Source organism: Corvus cornix, chromosome 1A (assembly GCF_000738735.6).
Source record: "Corvus cornix cornix isolate S_Up_H32 chromosome 1A, ASM73873v5, whole genome shotgun sequence".
Taxonomy (NCBI): domain Eukaryota; kingdom Metazoa; phylum Chordata; class Aves; order Passeriformes; family Corvidae; genus Corvus; species Corvus cornix.
The window spans coordinates 64,588,883-64,610,806 of NC_047057.1; the positions used below are offsets into that span (position 1 = coordinate 64,588,883).

The following is a 21,924-nucleotide window of genomic DNA, read 5'->3' on the forward strand; positions in this document are numbered from 1 at the left end:
TGATGGAAGCCACAGAACTTTAATGAAGATTACAGCTGGGAATCCTACATTTTGTAATGGACTACAGCATCTAGAGCAGATGGAAAAGATGCATGTCACAGATTTTTGCTTGCAGGACAATCAAGAATGACAGAGGCTGTACCAGGCCTCCTGTCCATCTGCACAAAGCACAAGAAACCCGTCAGAACATGGATATCCCCATTTGTGCCACAGAGCTGGGCCCAGGCTTGCCAAACACAGCCCTGGAATGTCAGGTGCTGACTAAGCCAAGAAGCAGGAACCACCATGACAAGGAACTTTGCTTACCACAATGAGAAATTCCAACTCTCCACTTCCTCCAGAAAAGAAACCCTTCTGCTGAGAGGCTTCTTGTTTGGTATCACAGCACGTGAAACAGAGAGAGGGAAGAAAGCAAGCAGGGTATTTCTGGCAAGATCAGAGCTGCGTTTGTCACATTACCTAGTGCTGGGCAGAGATGTTCTGGTCACATACCATAACTCCTCTGCATGTTTTCTATATCCCTGATTCTGAAAGACACTTACACATATGCATAACATTTGGAATATGTGTCTAATTACAATACATTGTTTACATCCGAAAGTGGGCTGTGTAAGACTAATTCTAACCCAAAATAATCCATTATACTTCTGGTATGATCATGTTATAAAGTCCAACTACAAGGTTGGCAGAGTATAATTCTGAACATTTGGCCTAGGGTTTTTCTTCCTCCAGAAAATCCAGGAAAAGGAACAGGTAAGGATGCAACATCGACAAATCCCCAAACTTACAGGATGGCTTTACTGCTATCTTTCAGGACAAACTGCAGTGCAGAACTTCAGATGCAGAGGGTGGATGATGGAGATGGGGTGGGAGGGATAGGACACAGACAACACAACATGAACCCTAATATCCTCCCCATCTCTGCTTCAGTGTGACTTGACCTCTCTTAACAGTCTTGTGGGTCTGTGCAACATTTCTAGCAATTGCTAACTGAGTACATGGTTGCAGGGTCTAAAGAATAAACTTAAAACCATGTGTTAACCTTCAACATACAGGTGCTTAGAATGGAATCCTGAAAACAATTGTGCTGTACCCTGAAATACAGCACTCGACTATTTTCAGTGCTTCTGACCCCCCCTAAATTGAGATAATGCTAAACAGACCCAATTCGTTCAATAAAAAGAAGGCAACATTCAGTCTAGCAAAGTCATTCATTATAATATTTATTCTATGAAACAATGCTGAAAACATAAGATTAAAAAATGTTCCATGCATTTCATAAAATACAGAGAAAGACATTGTCATAAACAAAACAGAATAAGCAAGACAAACCCCCTCTGAAAATCCTGAGCTCCACTCTCCACACTGCATCTGATGAATACAAAAAGCATATCCAGGAGAAAGAGCAGTCTGAGGAAAGTGGCAGGTTATCTGTCAATAACTGGGATAACATCAGCCCACAAGAGTTTTGACATCACCTCTCTGATCACAAAACTAAACTGATGCAACTTGCTTTCCTTGCTACCAGTTCCTGGCATTGTCTTTGGCTGGGCAACCAGGATAGCACAGCAGAATTCACATTAATTTGCTGTCCAGAGAGGTAATAGGGCCCAAAATGTAGGTAGCTACAGGAAGGTTTCAGGACCCAGTGGGTGAGAGGGAATGGCTGCTGTTCCCCTGCTGGAAGCAGGATGCAGGGACATGCCTTGACTCTCTTCCTGGGAGCACGGCAGGTGGAAAATGCACCCGGTGGAAGAAGTATGGGCAGAAGCAGGAAATGTATCTAGTACCTCTCTTTAAGAATCCCAGTCACACACAAGAGACGCTGCATTACAGATGGATGCTGAGAGCAACACCTTCATTCACGTTACAAATGACATTGCTATAAATCTTCTTACTGAAAGCTTTTGATCCAGCTCCTTCTCCTCACCAGTACCAGGTTTGGCTTTAGCAAAGCTGTTACCAAGATCCTTATCTTGCTTTTCTTTTACAGAACCTCCCAGACTCCCACAACAGTTAACAACCACATAACCACCAAACACGAAGCCAGCCCAGTTCTGGGCTCTGATATAAAAGCAGCCCCACTCTTGTGCTGGGAATGTCCCAAAGCTGCCATAGCTCTATGGGGAGGGCAGTGTAGCGAAAGGAAGAACAACGCTCCACTTACACAAGCACCTGCTGCCCCAAAAGCCCCACTCCACGAAGCCTTAGGAACACCATAATCAAAGAATTTCAGATGGGGAGGAACAAAGAGAAGAGACCACTGGGATCCTTTCCCCTGCACCTGGGGATGCATCCACTCTTCAGAACAGCATTCTTCCTTCTGCGAGCTCCCGAGCCACCTCTGCTGCAGCGCAGAAGGTTCTGCATCGGCCTCCTGAGAATGATGCACCAGGGAACATTGTTACAGTTTAAAAAGTGGTTTTCATGTTGAATCTTACAAAGCTAGAAACTCCTATTTTTAAAAAATCTTCAGTGAAGTGCAATTTACCCTGTTGCATGAACTATTACAAAATAAGAAGTATATAGAATTGCCTATGCTACACCTTAACTCTCTCTCTTTGCATAAACATATCAGGAATATGACTTCATATCACTTGGTCTTTTCACCTTCCAATTCCCAGAAGAACCCTATTCCATTCCCTGCACAAGCACAAAGGAGTCAAAAAGAAGACCCCATAGGAAATCCCAAGCCCGGCATTTCTCTCTTGGAGTGCTTGCAGCTAGAATAATGTTTTCTTGGTGGAGTTTTTAAAATTCAATTGTGTTTTATGCATTCCATTTAGCTTGCATTAAAAAAACAGAATATGCTGTAAGAAATTAAGGTCTTCACAGGTCTCCACAGGCTTTGGTGAAACACAAAGTCTTCTTTTAAAGTAACTGCCCAGCTTCCTCTATAGTGTAATTTCTGTGTTGTCCATGTAAACATTACACAGAGCCTTTGTACCACCCACTAAGCTCTTTGCTTCAATCAACTATTTGTGCCCAAAAGCACATCCTTATGTTTCTTCCTACACCACAGCCATCCTCCTACACCACAAAAGATGTAACAAAACAGGAATTAATCATAGCCTGGATACTTACAGGGATTGCTGCTGTTTGCTTCTGTCTTCGCAGCCTTGGCAAGTTTGGTTGAGTTCTGCTGTGCTTTGCCTTGCTCCTCTCCAGTTAGCAGGGCTTTTATTTCTGAGGGGATTTTCCCTTGGTCCATGGCCATGCACCACTGCTTGTACTGAAATATGCAAACACATTAGGCCTTAGCAAACTGCCAGGATCACATTAGCAGACAAAACAGGGCTGTAATCTTTACCTTCCGGTATACTCATTTAAGGTCTGAATTTACTGAGCTGAAGCCTCTTACGAAACTGCAGAGCACTAATGAGCTGAGCACGTGTCCATGGCTGCATACCTGGCCTCAGCAAAGGCTCTTTCAGTCAATAAACTGCTACTCAGAGGCAGCACTAGACAGAACACTGTAATTATTAAACAACATGGAACACTCTGTGCAATTTCTCGCTGCTGGCATGCAAGAACACTGTTCCAGTTCATGGCTTATTAAAAACAAATATTTCACATGACTCTGGGGCTGATGGACTATTAAGAGGTCCTTTCCCATTGCGCAAGGCACAGTGGAAGCACATGTGCCTTATTCCTACTTCCTTCATCTTAAACTCTTCATTGCCAAACCCTGAAGTACACCAAAAAAACCTGGGGACAGTTGGCTGGCTTTTCACCTGATCCTAAACCTACTGCCTCGTAGTGATCAGCCCTGCCCATTCAAACGAACCTAAAGCCAGGGCAAAGCAGTGTCCTCAGCACTGGTGACACTTCAATGGCATCCCTGAGGAGCTGTGTCTGTATTTCCAGATGAAACACTCTCTTTGGTTAATGCTGCTCATTTGGCCAAGACCCCATCTTACACATGCTGGAACCATCGACACAGAGAGCATGCTGCAAGAATCCACTTCCCCAACAGAGAAGCAATGACACCCTGTGGATATATGTTTCCCCTTTGATATTTTAACACCTCTTCCCACAATCTACCTCTGTCAAAGGTTTTTCAAAACCAGACATTTCAAAGACAACAGACTCAAATGTAATGGCACTTCCTTCACTTGCTTCCAGTTCGGAACCAGCACATAACTTGTGACGTGAATTCATATTCTACACACCAAAGGAGGCAAACAGCTGGATGCATCTGATGTTTTGATACCTCCGGGCCAGCCAAATGCCACTGTCAGTCACTGTGGTCTCAAGAACAAGTGTTCACGAGGACAGGTCCCAGATAATACTGAGGGTTAGGTTAAGTGATAGCTCCTCACCATTTCAAGCTCTTCTCTGAGAGCACAGATGGCTCGCTCTCTACTTGAAACCAGCTCTTCCAGGTACTGGTACCTCAGCTTCTTCCTGGCTCTGCACTCTCTTGCACTCTGACGACTTCTTTCAAGTTTTGCCTTCAAGTCTATTTTGGCTGGTTTACGACCTCGCTTGCCTGGTTTCTTTACCTTGCCTCCAACCACCTGGAAAGGAAGAGCACAATAAAGATCCTGTTCTGCAAAGGTAATGCTGGAACCATGTGATTGTAACTACTAGGAGTCCCAAGTATAAAATCTTCCATACAAATTCTGGAGCAACAGAGGAAATAAGAATGCTGAGCTATGAAGTTTTCAGGACTCTCTCCAGTGGCTCTATTTCTCTCTCATACTGGGGAGCCCAGAACTGAACACACTACTCCAGGTGTCTACAAGGGTATCGAGGAGGCATAGTCAGCTTGTAGTGAAGCTGCTTTCATATAACCAACAGCCCCTGCTCTAGTAGTTGCCAGGTCTGGAAATACTGTATTATGGAGTTTAACACTTCAATTTAGAAAAAAATATAGTTATTTCTATCAATATAATGCAAAACTCAGTTTTGCTGCAGTCAACAGTTTTGGCCTACTCTAAATTCAGAATTATTCACTAGCCATCTGAGCTTCCCTGGGCTAGATTTCTTTCAAAGGAATCTTGAGGAGTTTTACTGAACAGGGAACTCAGTCACACTGAGCCCGATCTCTGCTGCCTCTGCTCCAGTAGAACATCACCACTCTGGCCACGTTCACCCTCAAAACACTACTACACAGCCTGGTGAGTCTCCTCACACCTCACACAACCCATCAGTGTTGAACTCTCCCTGTTCCTAATTTAGATCTCCATTGCAGAAATGTAACTCCCTAGCTTCTTGCCCTATGGAATGCAGCTTTTGCAATCACTTTCCCCTTTTCTTTGTGGCTCCTTTTTTACAGGTCTGAGAACTTCTCCTGCTACAATAAACTAAAAAACAAAAAACAAAAAAAAAAAAAAACAACCAAACCCAAAACAAAACACAAAAACAACAAAAAAAGCCCCACCAAACCAAAACCAGTTTCCTGTGTGTTTACTCTGTTCTTCCCCACCCAAATATTTTATTCTTAACATGGGGGCATGGCACAAGAAAGTCTTAAATATGGTCTGAAGCTCAGTTCACTGGTCATTGGGTAGTATCACCCTGTAAACATTACATCAGCCACACACCCCAGCTCCCCTCTGAAGCGAGGATTTGTCTTTATTTGCATTCTGACCACACTGTTTGACTGGAGGGGGTGTGGAGAAATACACCTAACACACACCTGCATACAAGAATTTCACTGCTGCCTTAGTATTTCACCATCCTGTATACAGACAGGACTTTTTCTAATAGGCAGTGTTCAAAATATCAGAGTTCATCATTAAAAAAAAAAAAAAAAAAAAGGCACTTTTACTGTGAAAAGGTACAAAATAAGTCATTTTTAACATTCAAAGAAGTCACTTGTTCTGCAAACTTAGCAAGCTGCAATAAAAACAATAACAGTGAATTGATGTGCCAGAATGAAGAGGGGAAAAAAGGATTATACAATTGAGCCTATTCTTTCTTTGGAAAGTGAGTCAACAATCACATGCCAACGTAATCCTACCCTCTCTGTATTGTCCCTCCTAATTTATTCAGGAGTAGCTGCCTACCATAAGCAAATGAAAGAACAGAAAGTACTTAATGGACATCTATGATAATGAAACAAACACAATACATTCAGAAGAGCAAAGGAAAAAAAATGAAGCTCTTTTACACTTGAACTGCTGAATACAGTTTGAATAATTCTGTACTCCATCAAAGTGCTCCCCTTAAAATTTTCTAGTTCAGAAAATCTAGTGTAGTTCAAAGTTCAAACTAACCAGGTGTGGCCAAGGCAGGGCGCAGGAGCTCTGAAAAAGGGAAACTGACTGTCCTCTTTCAGGCATGACAAGGTCTGTCCTCTCATGGAAACACACTCCTGGCTATGCGTGGTGTGATCCATACTCCCAGTTCAGCAGAATGCAGAACTATACAGAGTCTTCTCAGGTGGGGCTGCAGGCAGTCACAATTTGCTTTCTAATATTACTTGCACTTGGAAGATTGATGGATATTACATTATACACACTACAGCCAAAGTACTTCAGTTCTCAAAGACTTTTAGCACCTGAGGCTTTTCTGTGCCAATGCAAGGTAGTTCAAAGTAAATCTTTGAATTCAAGAGCTAGATAAGGTCTTGTAGAGACATACACTGCAGCTCTCTCAAAAAACCTTGGCCACTCTGGGTTCTGACCCTCTAGAGCTCGAGTGAGCTGGCACTCAAGGCTGGGGCCCCAGCACACCCCACACTGCTGTGTGAACAAAGCAGTACCTCGAGTCCTAGTCCTGCAGGGGAGCACTGACAGCCATGCCCTCTCCCCCCAGCCTCAGGCAGGTACATGGTTCCCACCTCGCCGTTTCTCACAAACAGCAAGTTAAAGGCTGCTCAGCACAAGGCAAACAGATCCGGATCCACCATTATCCATAAATTGCTTTCCCTTTGATCATTCCAGAGAGCATTCTACAGACAGGTGTGCCAATTGCTCTCCCTCCAAGATCTTTTACCACTGTAGCAGCCCTGCACTCAAGCTCCCTTAGGGCAGGAAAAGGCTTGTACCTCTCAACCATTCAACCACTGTTGCTTGCCAACACTCTAACCACCAGGACAATGGAAATAACAAAAAGCTTCCTTGCCTTTTGACTCTAAGCACTAACACCCTAATAATCTGCCTTCACACCATCCCCAAAGACTCATACTATCTTCATGGCTCCTGGACTTCGCCACGCAATTACACATCACCCTGCAAAGGCAGCAAGTGGAAAGCAATATAATTAAATCCTACATCCTCGTCAGTTTTGTCTCACCAATACTCAGAAACTCCTGCTGTAACCTTAAGCAACCCAGCTGGGGAGAAAAAGGCCTGGGAAATCCTTTGCCCCCATCCAGCATCACCGTATCTCCCTGGCTTCTAGTCATGTTTGCCTACTCAGTTGCTATGCTGATGTGACAGAAAGGAGACAAAGCAGAAGTGATAGTTGATGTTGAACATGGCAACAGACCAAGCACACATTTTTTGTCCCTTTGTATTCCTCTTGAGCTTATAAAGGAACATGATCTATTAGCATTCAGCAGTGGGGATGTGGGTTTTTTTCAGGGAGTCATAAGCAATCAAGACTCAGAACATTAATCATAAAAGTTTTCATAGAAATATTAATAAAGGCACGCATTAGTTAGAGATCTGACAGAGCTCCCATTTCAGTTCGCTCACAGTTCAGAAAATAGAAGAACATAATTCTTTTCTCAGGCACATGGTGTGATTCTTGGGGTGTCCTGCACAGGGCTACGAGTTGGGACTCGATGATCCTGATGGGTCCCTTCCAACTCAGCCTATTCTGTGATTCCATTATTTCCTTTTTAATACACTGCTTAGATCATAACCTCATTCTTGCCTCCCATCAGTGTCCAGGCACAAAGTTATTTGACCTGGGATTGGAAATAGCTGCAGTTACTCAACCTGATACAGAAAATCCCTCAGACTTCTGGATTGTTTTATTAGAAGGATGCAGCAGATCTCTCCAAAATCCTTGCCAGAATGCACAGCAGAGAGGTCCTCCTCAGGAAGGAGATGCACTCATAACACAGCTACTAGCACTCACAGCCCTGAGGAGCTGAGCCCCTCGGACAGAAGACTGTGATAAAATTGGCCTCATCATGACATCTACAGGTTTGAATCAATTTAGCAGATTAAAGCCACACCATCCTAGGCACTGCTCAGCACCTGTGATCAGCAATGATGATCACACTGAGCAGGTCAGCATCTCACAGAAGCTCTGAGTTCATTTACCAGTGTCCGAGGTTACAATGTAAGATGTAACCAAAAGTATGTATTCTATCGCCATCTTCATAAGCAGTTAAAACCAGGTGGGGCTGTGTTCCTTACCTCCTTCATGACTCATCCCTGATAACTCCCTCCAAGGGATACCTTCTGCTAATAGGCCATCAAGGTCTCACTGCATGACTCATAAATTACATCATCCCATTGTGAGATGCTCTGCCCAGGGGGAGGAACCAAGCATTCCTACAGGAGCATCTACCACAGGATTCCCAGAGGATAAGAGCTTGACAACCATCACTGGAGAAGGACCAGATCTTTCTACAGGATCACTGCTTTGACAGCATCACATCCATCACTCCAGCAAGGACTGCAGCCACCATTTAATCGGACTGCTACCACCACCCTGACCGACAGGGTGTCAGATTGTGCACTGACTTTGTCAGTGTTTCTGTACTACTGCATTTATTTTAATTTTCCTATTAAGTTGCAGTTCTGACTTGGAATCTCTCACTGGTTTGCTTTCCAACTAGTACAACCAATAAACAAGCAGCTCCATCAACCAGTACTTGAGATCCAGCTCAAGGAATCATCTTAAGCCGACTCTTCCTTCATTGCACTGGCAGCTGAAGGTATAGGTCTGCAGAACTTAACTTAGCATGGAACTGGTGATCATCTAGAGAATTTATATAAAACTTTAAAAATTATTAGTAAGAAATAAAACCTAAGTGTTGTGTTACAGTAGAGGGGGGAAGAATCTATTCCCCCTTGCAAACATTTTCACAAAATCAGACAGCAAATGAAGCCAGTCACAAGTCTCCTAATAAAGATGAAGGTTTCTGATCTTCCAGTTCAAAGCATACCACTCACAGTAGCAGTACAAAACCCAGCTAGAGAGCATGCTTGTTATTCCTCCATTGAATGACATTTTATATGCCCAACACAATTATTTTACTTTCATTGGCAGACAAAATGCATCTGATAAGGAACCAAAAATGTAAGATACTATATAGTGAGCAAACATGATCTAAGTCTTAGGCAGATGTGTCAACAGAAATGAATCCTAAAACTCTCACCATACAAAGTGCTTCATGTAGTAAGAATATCATGTTCAGCACAGATGCATAAAGAATACTGTCTGTCTTTGCTGCCAACGTCTGTTTTAAAAAAGCATGAGCTAGGACTAAATATCAAGTTTTCATAAGGTGTTATTCAGGCACCCAGATGAGTAAGTGCTAATGTTCAGGGCAGCAGTCACTCAGATGCCACCTTGCCACTCCACTGGTGACAACCCTCCTCTTCCCCCCCTGAAGGACTTACACAGCCTCACACAGGGAATTATGTCCACCACTGTGCCCTACACATTCTCTCAGTTCACACGAACAGAAACCAGGCACTTTTCTAAATCTGTCTCTGTTACAACTCAGGGTCAGGGATGGTCAGCTAACTCTAACATGTGCATCCTCCCAGCCCACTGTAACAATGAAATAAAACTGTTCTACCTGGTTTAGAGGCTTTCAGCTCCTCCATTTTACTCACTCCTCGCAAATATGAGCAGACGTGTCATCTGAGCAATGCTGAGCAGCAGCTTCTTAAAACAGTTAATGATTTGAAATTGCTTGTATCAAATTATAACCAAAACTGTTAAGGTTTTATATTTCCAAGCAAGCAGCAATGAGAATGCTTTATGTTTGGACATGATCCTGGGTGGAAGACTTCTCTAGCACATTGAGAACCTGCATACTCTGAAAAGGCCGTGAAGGCTGAAAACATAGCAGCCCACCTCCTTAACAACTGAGATCATCTCCACAGTAGCTCTGGCCCTGTTGTGGCACTCAAAGCATTACCCAGAGCTGACTCCAGCATTGCCTGGGAGATCTCTCTCCCTGATCCCAGTCAGCCACACCAGCAAGGGTCACAGGCTACAAGACAGTTCATGGCCAAAGACCCCTCAAGCTCTCTGCTTTAAACACAAGATTTCACACCTGGCTTGCTCCCACACTCCCTCCAAGGGACACCTGCATCCCCACAATTATGACTCAGGACCACACAGGACTGCGTATTTGATGCCTCACAGCCAGGCTGTGGAAAGCAACCCAACTCCTTGAGCGCAGGTCTTTGCTGAGAGCCTTCCCCTGCTCTAACACCAAGCGTTCCCTCAAAAAGGAAAGCTGCATGAACACCAGAGCAAGACATCAACAACTGCTGGATCCATAAATATAGTAACATAACATCTTTTTTGTGCAAGGCAAGAATAGTTGTAATAAAAGAGAGCAACCCCAACCTTTTTTGGTGGCGGTCTGGTTTTTGTTCGCTTGTTTTTAACTTCACTGGAATAACAAAAGTGATCTGATGTTAAAAACTTTTATTTCTCATTTCTAGCTATAAACTGAAAATCTAATTACTCAAAGAAAACTTGTCAGTGTTCCCTATAAAAACCTCTGTAATTAATACAAAAGATTGCAGTTAGATGTATAAAACTGTATTTTAATATTTACTAACAAGAGTTATCAACTTCTTACCCTAGTCCCTGCTCCCCAATGCATACAACAAATACATAATATGTTATATGTAGTCTTGTAAACTGACCAAGAAATTTCACCTGTAAAGGCTGAAACCACAGTAACAGAGCTTCTCCTTTTTCCTCTGTCTAAATACTTCAGAGATGCTCAAGTTTTGTTTTAACAGGAATTACTTGCCAAGGAACTGCTACATCACTAAACTCTTTCCCTTACACACCATACCATACACCTTACACCATAGCTCAAACCACAGCAAGAAGTGAGGCCAGTACCTGAATAAACCCTACTTTAAAAGCAGTTCTGTAGAAGAAAAAAAGGTAATATTTTGGGTCTGGGGGTTTTTTTTGTGTGTGTATGAATAATTTAAGAACATCCTTCTGAAATGAAACATGACATTTTTCTAGATCTGATGTTAAGATATTCTATCTATCCCTTTATTTCTTACTGTTTCCTTCCAATTTTGAGGAATATGTTAACAAGAACCATTCTTCTAATGCTCTCTTAAACCAGTTAAGGCTAAATTAAAGTGCACCATGAATTAGGGAAAACTTTTCAGCCTGCAAGCTCAATTCTAAATTCTTTATATCACATAGATGAAGGCAAACACTGAACTTGGCTGCAGGCAGCTATGGAATGGTCACTACACTACCAACACAATTTAGTTGATTGAGTTTTTGCAGGGAAAGTCCTTTCACAGGCCAGCAAGGAGGAAAGCATGACTCAGTGGAATTTTTAGGAGATTTCAAGGACATGCTGGCTCCAGTTGTAACCACAGTGGCCATAAGATGAGGTATAAATAGTGCTTGCCTCATCCTGACACAGCAACCTGCCATGGGAAGAGCCCTCCCAAGGGAAATGGCATCTCTTGAACAGAGTCACCAAACCCTCAGGGTGACCTGCAGCCTCAACTATAAAAATTGTAATTGGGAGTGAAGACAGGAAGAAGAGTGACTATTCCACTCTGTTGTTTTTTGGGTTTTTCCTATTCAACTCAAAATCAGTCAAAAAAAAAAAAAAAAAAAAGACCAAAGATTTGACTTTGTAAATAGATACACTTTATTTAGCAAATGTGTCATAAAATGTTTCAGGAAAAAAAATGCAGACTATCAGGCCCCCACATAACACAATGGTAGATCAAAAATTATTTTTAAATGAAAATCTGGAAGTTGGATAGTACAAATAACCTACATCTGATAGAGAAATAAAAATCACATAATACTCATGAACTATATATGCCTCCAGAACTCAATCTTCTGGATCTTCTAAACTACTGCCCCAATTACACAAACTTTGATGCAGTTCTCAGACATGCAGATTTCCCCCAACCTCCTTCACAGCTTTCAGACAAGGCTTTAACAAAATAAATTAGTATACCTGTTAAAACAGCAGATGACCATAAACCTTTCATATACTTACAATCCACTCTGTGGATTGTGGATTGCCAAATTACTGATCGCTTCTAAATTTCTTTATTCCCCAAGAAATCGTATCAAGTATTTTTCCCCTCTTTGAATTAAGGCAGATCAGCACAGGCTGCGTGAAAAAGAAAAATTCAAGTGGTGTCTCCAGCACGACCCCCAGGACAGCCCCTAACCAGCACCCCCGTGAGCTGAAATACCCAAACTCAGCTGAGTTGCAGAACGCGGCACGGAGTGGGCACAGCAGCTGTCCCTGCCGGCCCGGCTTTAGGGGCACCCCGGTACAAGCAGCTGGAAGCTGCATTCCTTGGGCATCTTCCCATGTTTGGCACTGCTCAAGTGGAAGCCCTGCACCGTCAGGGATGCCGCTCTGCTGCTCTCATGAGACAATGCTGGAAGAATCCAAGCTCCAGCACCCAGTACAAGGCTGCAACTCACGCTCGTACCCCACCATTTATGCACAGTTGCTATTTATCTAATAAATTCAGGGTGCTGTTGGCAGCATGAACCACTGCACCACACCACTGGTAGTATCCAGCCTTTGGCCCATGCCTGGGGCTTTAAGGAAACACCAGAGGCAGCACCGAAGCGCTGCAAGCAAGAACGAAGGGGGCAACCCCTCCTTCCTGGCGGCTGCAGCGAGCAGAGCCCTTCAAAAGCAGAATTCAGAAGGCTCCCTGCACCCACAGCCTCACGGGCTGCCCTCGGCTCCAGCTCCCGGATAGGCCCCGCAGCCCTTACCTTGCTGTCATCCATGTGTGCTGCCAGCCCCGATCCGCCTCGCCGCAGCCCCTGCAGGAGGAGCAGGCGGAGCCGCCCGCCCGCCCGCGGCCCCGGCGGACACCGGCGCTCACAGAGCCTCAGGGCCGCCCGCGGCCGCCGCCATCGCCCACCGCCATGTTTGTTTACAGCCGATGGGCGCGGTAGCGCCGGCAGAGCGGTGCACGCTGGGAAGTATAGTCTTGTTCGGCCCCGTCGCCATTGGCCGCTGCCCTGATGGGAACTGAAAAAACTACAACTCCCAGCAGGCCCAGCCGAGGAGCGGCACGGCAATTGGTCCTCGCCTCGCCAGCTGGGCGAACTACATTTCCCAGGAGGCTGGGGGCGCTCCCCCGCCTCGCGGACCAACTGAGTTTGTTGTTTTATTGGTGGTTTTTTGGGTTTTGGGTTTTTTTGGGGTTTTTTTTTTTTTGGGGGGGGGTGGGGTGGTGCTGTCTGTCTGTCTGTTTGTCTGTTTTCTAACGCTTCCGACATTCCACGGCTGCTCTCCTGCAACCCCAATGGCTCGGGAACCATGACCAGCGGCTGGTGGGGCCGGGGCTGTCTCGAGCTAGATGAAAAAAAACAAACCAAAACAACAACAACAACAAAAAAAGCCAACAAAACAACACAACAACACGTTTAAGTGTTTTTTTTGGTCACCATTTTGACCCCCAAAAGGTGTTGTTTGCCTTGCTTTCCCCTAAGAGTTCCTGAAGACAGAGCCGAGTTTTCCAGACCACCTGGACACCGTACTGAGCTCCCCCAAGCCTGGAGAAGCAATCCTGTATAATCCTTTGAGAATACCCAGTTCCCTCCCGTTTTCCTGTGGACACATGGCAGAGATTTAATGTTGAATGCTCGATGCAAAGCAAGGCCATGCATCGTCCCGTGCCTGTCCCTTGAAATTAGTCCTGTGCTTGCTGGAAAGACACAGGTACCCCAGTGCACAATTCTTTAAGCACGGCCCACGTTTCAAGCTCGCGGTGAAACCTGAAGCTTGGCGTGTTTCATGTTGCTGCATGTTTCTTTTTATTCATGCAACTCTATCCACAGGAGTTTCCCATGACTTAATCTCTCTTACATGCAATTGCTGGGGCTGAAGGCTTTGTCATGGGATTTTCCCCCTGAATCACAGACCTTCCCCTTGTAGGGATATGCTTGCTAGATGGCAGAGACAAAGCACTTTCCAAAGCTTTTTTTTTTTCTCTATAAGCTTATATGCTGCTCAGTTGTCAAAGTCAAGTCAGTTTGCACACTGCTTCCTATTTGCTTGTCCGAAAACAATGAATCAGTTCTGGCAACTTCCCCCTGAAATAATAGTAATAAAAGAGCAGGGATGATTAGTGTGTTAAACAAGAGGCAGCAGCTAATAAAGTGGAAGGAATAGCTCGTATGAGCTTGTCTCCCGTGATCCCACCCCCACCTTTGCCTTCAAATTCTTCCAGAAGGTGGTGAGGCACCTCATACTGCCTTTGGCACTATCCTGGGGCCATAAAGCTGGCTTTAAAAGCCAGCTGGGGGTTTCCCCGGTGAAGGGAAATATTGAGTGGCAAAGAGCCAACATAGCTCACTTAGGCAACCCTCTGTTGCAACATGAGTGGAGGAAGGAGATTAGACAGAGCCCTGGTGCTGATTCAGAAAGGCCAGAATCCTTTTAACCAGCAAATTAAAGTTTTAGCTGCATCTTTTCCTCCCACTAGATTGCCCCACACTACCCATCCTGCTTTATATCATGTAAGAAGCAGAGCTCCCAGCTTCTGAGCAGGATAAGCACAAGTTGCCTGCCTCAGCACCTAAGAGCTTCTGTATGTTAGCAGGGAACAACTCAAACTATGCATTTCAGTCTGCTTTTCCACTCTGGCTCTGCTGTCCTTCTGGATGAATTTGGATATGCAAGTTGAGTGGGAGTCTGTCAGAAAGAACAATTGTGAATGGAACTGGATATTATATATATATGCTCATATAGAGAGAGCATATGATTATAACATTTTAAACTGATTTTAGCAGCTAGAGGAAGTACTTTACACAGCAAATAGTGAATTCTTGGAGCTTACTGCCACAGGATACTGTAAGGCAGAGAGTACAGCAAGCTGAAAAAAAATTTATGTTTCATGAAGGGAACCATGTATTCTCTATCACCCCTAATCCAACAGTTTGGGATATTGGGGATGAGAGGAGCAGAGGACAGTAAAAGGCCAAGTTCACATATTCTTCCTAGGAAGTGTCTCTTCTTGATGACCAAAGGTCTGACTCAGCAGGTGGGTTTTTTGGGGTTTTTTTTTTGGTCACCATTTTGACCCCCAAAAACTGACAAATGAATTAAGATTTTTAAGTAAAACTTCCTTGGTAAAAGTAAAGGCAGATGATCTCTTTCCTAGACCAACTCATCCCCACTAACTGCAGGTTACTTCTGGTAACTCCGAAGAAATTCTCTGAGACATCCTGAGGGCTTTATTGCTGAGCCATAGTGATGTACACCAAGGAAATACTACCTTGTGATACACTCAGTGTCACAAATCATTTTGTGCAATAACTATTGGCAGGTCCCTGATGAAACTAGTAATATTTATTAAAAGAAGGGTCCTGCTTCTGAGATCCAGAGAGAACTTTGAGGAAGATAAATAAAGTGAGTTCGGCAATCAGGCAATAGCTTAAAAATCATTGCCGATGTCAGTGTGACTAAAAAAGAGATGTAACTCACAGTGATTTTGCACCATGTGCTCATATTTCAACACATCCCAACAGGGTGTTTATTCTCCCTATAACTGTAAATGTGTTAATTTGGGTAATTCAAAATCTGTTCCTCTGAAAGCCTGCCTGAAATAAATCTTGCAATCTTTTGGTATCAAGTGTTTTGCTGCAATTGCTCCACTGTACATTTGTGGAGCCTTTAGAGATTCAGAGCCTTTGAGATGAGTTCATTTATGGATGTGAAGGCAAAGATAAAGCTAAGATATTCTCTTGTTTGTTTTCCAAATGTACTGAGATGCTAATTGCTTTAATAGAGATGCTAACTCATTTGCCATGGGGCAAAGAATGTGCAACAACAGCCTGTCTTTCAATCCCTTGGGGTTTGGGGGTTTTTTGTGGAACTGATAGAGAAATTGCACTTTTCTAGATCCTTTAATATGATACCCAAGAAATGTTTCTGGAAATACAAGAAATTCTCTGTCTTTCAGTTTGTAGACTCTGTTCACACTGAGACAGAGAACTTTTAACTTGTCACTTAAACCCACCACTTAAAGTATTTGTCACCAAGGAGTGACTGAAAAAAAGTTTACTTACCTAATATTCTATATCTTATTGTTGTTTATATAACTAGGATAAAAGTATACCAGTTTGTTGTTGGTTTGGATTTTTTTTCCTTACGTTAGAGAAATCAGCTGTCTATGCTAAAGACCTAGAAGACCTGGTAAACACATGAACAGCACATGCTCACAAGTACAGTGATTGATTAAAAGAAAATTCTGTTTAAAACAAAAGCTCTTTGAAAGTTGGTTTTTAAAACTTAATCAGTGTTTGAACAAAACACAGCACACTGGAAGCCTGATCTGCAACTACTTCCTATACACTATAATTAAACGTTGATAAGGGGGTTACTCTAATATTTGCTAAATTCTACTTTGTGACAAGATGAGCGCCTTCTGTAGCTGCAAATGCTTGAAGTCACATCTACAAGGGCAGTTCTTCCTGTTTAGCTATTGCAAATGTACTTCTCAAGTAAAATGGACTTGAAATAAGATAATTTGGAATAATCAGCTCTTTTCCTGTGCATACACACAGGCAGAAAAGTTACTGCTTTATCTAGCCAAACTAACTTTCCCACATAAGCAAAATCTTGAGACAGTGTTCATGATGCTTTTATATTGCTGAAGACTATCTGTAAATTAAAATATTGAATTAAAATGCTTATGGGGCAGTTGGAAAGGAGCTACTTCATGTTTTCTAGCTTGTGGAAGGGAGAAAAAGATGTCAGATGATCCTATGCTTCACACGTATGATTGGTAGTTTCAAATATGATCAAAGGGGAAAACTAGGAATGGTTCAAAAAGTCATTTAAATAACATGGATTTTACAAAATTTAAACTAAATACAAGAAACTGAGAGCCAAGGATCAAGATAGACAAATCACTGATTAAGGAGCTCACAAAGAGTGGGCTGAAGTTCAGTGAGGTGTGCAATTGAGTAAAATTTAATCTTGTTCCGAAACAACAAACAAACAGAACAGCACAATATGCCACATTCAGGAATGTGAGAGCCATGTTGTATCTGGCACTTGAACAACAGAGAATTATTGCTGGTGATATGGTAATTGCAGAGGTACAGAAAAAAGTGGGTGGATCATGTGAAATTCATGAAATACTTGAGGTGAACTTACAGCAGGATTAGTCTTTTAATTGTGTACATTGATCTCTATGCACAACTGGTTTACTAAAAAGGCATATTGTTCATTCTCAAGAGGTTTAAAAATCCACTTCAGCTCAGTGTCTCTTCTTGGTTCTTAAGATATTTTGCAACATGCTCCTCCCCTTTGGCCTACACAAACAAATATGCCTGCATATGCATACCTACTAGAGCCAGTCAAGAACTGCTGTCAGTAGCGGGCTGTTTTGGTAAGAGCATTTCTGGCTGCTTTCCACAACATGTAAAATCATTTTAAACAGTTTTGTCCAGCCCCACATTCTATGGCATGGGCTGTGCTCACACTCAAAACATTTACTAATCTAAGCCTGATACTGTTTGTCCAAGGGCACAAACAAGGTTTCTGCATAGCTTGAGCAAAAACTGAAGGACTTATATGGCAAGCTGGAGCTGCACTGGAACTGGGTCAGAGGACTTCCATGACAACCTTGACTACTTTCAGAAATGCCACTGTCCCTCATATGGAGGCTTGGGGCATCATATACAGCCCTTTGCCGTGGTCTGCACTGCTCACCCCATCTTCAGTCAGCATCATACCAGCTAAATTCTGGTTTGCAACTGTGTTTAAGTGTATTGGATTTCCTACGTTGTTGTAGCTGCCGATGAGCCTCATATTTGTGTTTAATGAGGTTCATATTTAATGAGACTGCTCATGTGAACAGGAGTTACTTACAGGATCAAACCTGCACCACAAAAAGTGTTGCAGTAATGTGTAATAAATGTAAATGAAGGATACACTCCTGGATAACACACACTTGTTCACAGGCAATTTCAATGCAACAGGGAAAATACGCAGCAGGTTCCTGGGAGCTGACAGGCTGCCTGCCTCACCCATCCATATCCATACAGGGGAAATAAAAGTGGGTTGTTTCAGAAATACACTGAAAAAAGCACAGTTACCCCTTACCCTGTTGTCAGCTCCTTTCTCCATGGCTCCCAAAATCTTCCTGACATGTCCCAGAGCTCCCATTCCACCAATATCTCCTAAAAAAAAAGCTCCCAAGTTTTCCCTTCCTTTGGAGAGAGCTGGGCTTGTTCAGCCTGGAAAAGAGAAGGCTCCAGGCAGACCTTAGAGCAGCCTTCCAGTGCCTAAAGGAGTCACAGATGGACATGGTCATGCTCAGTGAACATGGGACAGATGAAAGGGGAAGAACAATAACAGGTAACAATTTTTTTAATGTCACTGGGGCTACCACAGTTTGACTCACATGGGTAGGTTGGCTTTAGAGAAAATTACTTTTAAGCGTGTATTTTGAAAAATAGGCTGATCAAATTTTGCATTTTACTTCACTGAGGTTGCAAAAATTTGCCTATCAGGTGGGCCAGGTGCAACCCTGTAAAAAAGTGCAGATACTCTTGAATTTCTTTTTTTACATTCACACAACATGATGCTTCGTCAGATTCCTTGAAAAGTACTATTGACACCTAAACAATGAATGTAAATTCTCCCATGCTTCTCTCTTGGTAAATCGAAGCAAATTGGAATGGCTTCTCAGGTATTCAGAGTAATTTACATAACAACTAAAATGAGAGTCTTAGAAGTTCTGTTAAACTCCTCAGTCAGGCATATGCCTCTAACTCTGCTCACTTTGATCTTGGCATCACTGGAAGAAATGGCATTTAAATTTGCAAGTCAGACTGCTGATAGTTCTCAAACTATGATATCAAAAATGTAACAACCAAGAAGATTGACTACAAATGCACATAAAGATCTAGTTTTCTCATTCACACACACATATATACACAAAACAATTGTAAGCTCCAAACTATCTCTGACTTGAAAGCATAATTGATACGTGGCAACTGTTTGAAGATTTGGAGGATTAGCTGTAATTATAAGATCAAAATTAGAAAATATTGACTAGTTTGCAAAAAGCATTAAAGTACAAGATGGGGGCAGGGGTGGGGTGGGTGTGTATGGATTTCCCCTATGTCTAAAAGGACCATAATAAAAACCCACACATTGAACTCTTATTTTTTCTTTTGAATTTTACAACACTACCAGACAAATGTCAGACAAGATTGATCCAAGGGAAGAAGGAAATGGGCTCTGTGAAACACTAGCACTGAAATCAAGTTACCTGTTTTTTAAGCAAGTGGTCATTTTTGAACTTCTACCTCAGGATTTCCCCTTAGAATTTGCAACTGGGGACTATATTGTCCCCCCAGAACTGGAAAATAAGACTAGAGTTTTAGAAACTATACAAAATACTTTGCTTCATGTATGTCTGTACAGTCTGGTGTTACAAACCACTCCTGGTCAGGCTGTGCAGGGTGGTTCTGTGTGCAGCAGAAGGTGTTTGTGCCCCTTTCCTGCACTGTCTCCAGCAGTTTTGCTCTCAGACCTGGGAGCAGTGGGCATTAAAGCTTTACCAAATCCTGAATGGCTCTCCCTCCCCATGGGAGACCGTTCCTGGTTTTTATCTACTGGGGCATATCTCTACAGAAGTGCTAAATGATGCTATGAGGTAATTCAGGGGTAGTAAACCTAGAGCAAGCGAAGCTTTCATCCTCTTCAGGACCCCCTGAGATCCACAGCCTATGTGTTTACAGATAGGACATTCAGGAGTTTTCTCCAAATATTTTCCACAATTGTAAGGCCCAGGTTAAGCTGCAGGAGAAAGCCTGACACACATATGTAGTGCTGATGCCCATGTTAGGTGTTGCTTGGTTTCAAAGGCATCTCCAGGAGCTGATTTAAAACATTTACATCAGTGTGCTGCTCAAATCACTGAAACTTAGGGGTAAGGAGCTAATTATAGATGCTGTGAGCAGACCCACTGGTAGTCATTTCATAGAACTGAATGATGTCATGCCACAGAATAGCTTTGCCATCAGTTTCACAGGTGTTTTGCGAAAAGAAATGCAGGTGGGGGATTTGCATGTGTGTTTGTTACAGATATTTTTTGGTTTTTACCATCTCCAGTTCTTTACGCAACTGAGCCATTTATTAACTAACTGCTACAATGCCAGGTATGAACATTAACCAAGGAAGTGATGAATCGATACAGAGATTGACAGCTGTTTGCTAAATGTTCACTTTGATTGCAGATATGGAGGACTTAGCTCTCTCATGACTTGTCTTATGGAAAGAAGCATCAGCTTCAGAGCACTGTAAACTTCCTTCAGTGCCATCACCCCCTTCCCACTCCCTCTGCCTTCGTTAACATCCTTTAAATGTCTAGCTTCATCAGGGAGAAAAGACCTTATTGCTGAATCTGTATTGAGACTGCTATGGAAAATTTTCCCTTGACAGTGTCAGAAATGTTATTCAGAGTCCCTCAGACAGATACAGCATTCTTAAATGGAATACAACTCACCCTTTTCCCCCTTTAATATGTTCAGCAGACAGGTGGCAACTCAACTGCTGGTAAATTCCTAAGTATTTATATCCTTTAACTCTCTAATGATATGAACAAGTAATAGGAAATGTCATGCACTGGGTATATGAACAATGTTCCCATTAATCAATCATTATGGATTATTATGTCTGTTTGTACTATACTGTGTACTGAAAGAGCAAGCTTGATTCTTTTTGGCTCTGATCTGTGTGGAGCTTTATGGGCAGAATCTCTCACAAGTTCACTCTTCTTCCACACATGCTTTGGCCAGGCACAAGAGAGATTCACAAATGTAGAATACCACCAAGATGCAATTGTTTACAGCATTTGATTCCCAATTAGACATAATTTTTAACTGAGTATAGAAGCTGTGAGGAAGCACAAATCCACTCCTGAAAAATGAGGTCTTTAGTTGCTCTAAACCAGTGATGAGACCCAGCATGTTTTAGAGACAACTGGGATTTTGAAAATGAAGTCCAAACAAAACTAATGACTTTTTAATTCCTAGTTTCAAGAAGGAATGGTTGATTCACAGCTGAGGTTGTGAACTGACTGGTGTCCTACACATCAATCCAAAGAATGAAACTGGAATTTGTGAGTTACACTGGAGGTCCCATCTGCCTCAGCTCCTGATGATCTTTCATCAGTTTTGGCAGCAGATTACTACTTTTAATGGATGTGTCACAGGGCGTCCTGTGAGGCAGGAAATCACAGGGAATCCCAGAAAAGTGCCATTGTGTACATTCCTGGAACAACTCACTTAATATAGAAAAAAACTCTCAGCAAAGAACATGTAGTGCCAGACAGGTTGCACTCACTACCAGTGTGGTACAGATTCACACTGGGTAGACACAATCTTTGCAGGTAAGTACCCTGAGGCAAATTTATCTGCAACACATGTATTCAGTGGGCACTGTAGGGTGACACACACATGAGTGCAGGTCCAAATCCCCAGTGCCAGACAATTTACAGGGTGGTTTGCCCTCCTCTCTGAACACAATGTGGATTCTATAGCCGTGTTCCCACCGAAATACATTGAAGTGCCATTAGGAACCACATACCTCCTGAAAACTCTCTTTGAAACACAAGAGTCTCAAACTACTTGAGCATACCTGTGTAAACTACTGAAAACAAAATAGGTGCCTTACAGATTGCAGAAAAGACCTATGTCCCTGAATCTGTAGTGCTGGTAGTCTGCATAAATAAATGAAAATAATTTCAAAATATTACAAAGCTCCTTAGCATA

General features: G+C 42.8%; 1 protein-coding gene across 1 annotated transcript; it reads right to left on the minus strand.

Annotated features, from left to right (window-relative positions):
* Positions 1-1,207: 1,207 nt before the first annotated feature.
* On the minus strand, positions 1,208-13,064 carry CREBL2 (cAMP responsive element binding protein like 2). Its single transcript, XM_039570938.1, has 4 exons — positions 12,895-13,064; positions 4,323-4,520; positions 3,085-3,232; positions 1,208-2,377 (listed from the first exon to the last, which is right to left on the minus strand). Coding segments are annotated over exons 1-4 (363 nt in total). The 5' UTR covers positions 12,910-13,064; the 3' UTR covers positions 1,208-2,375.
* Positions 13,065-21,924: the final 8,860 nt, after the last annotated feature.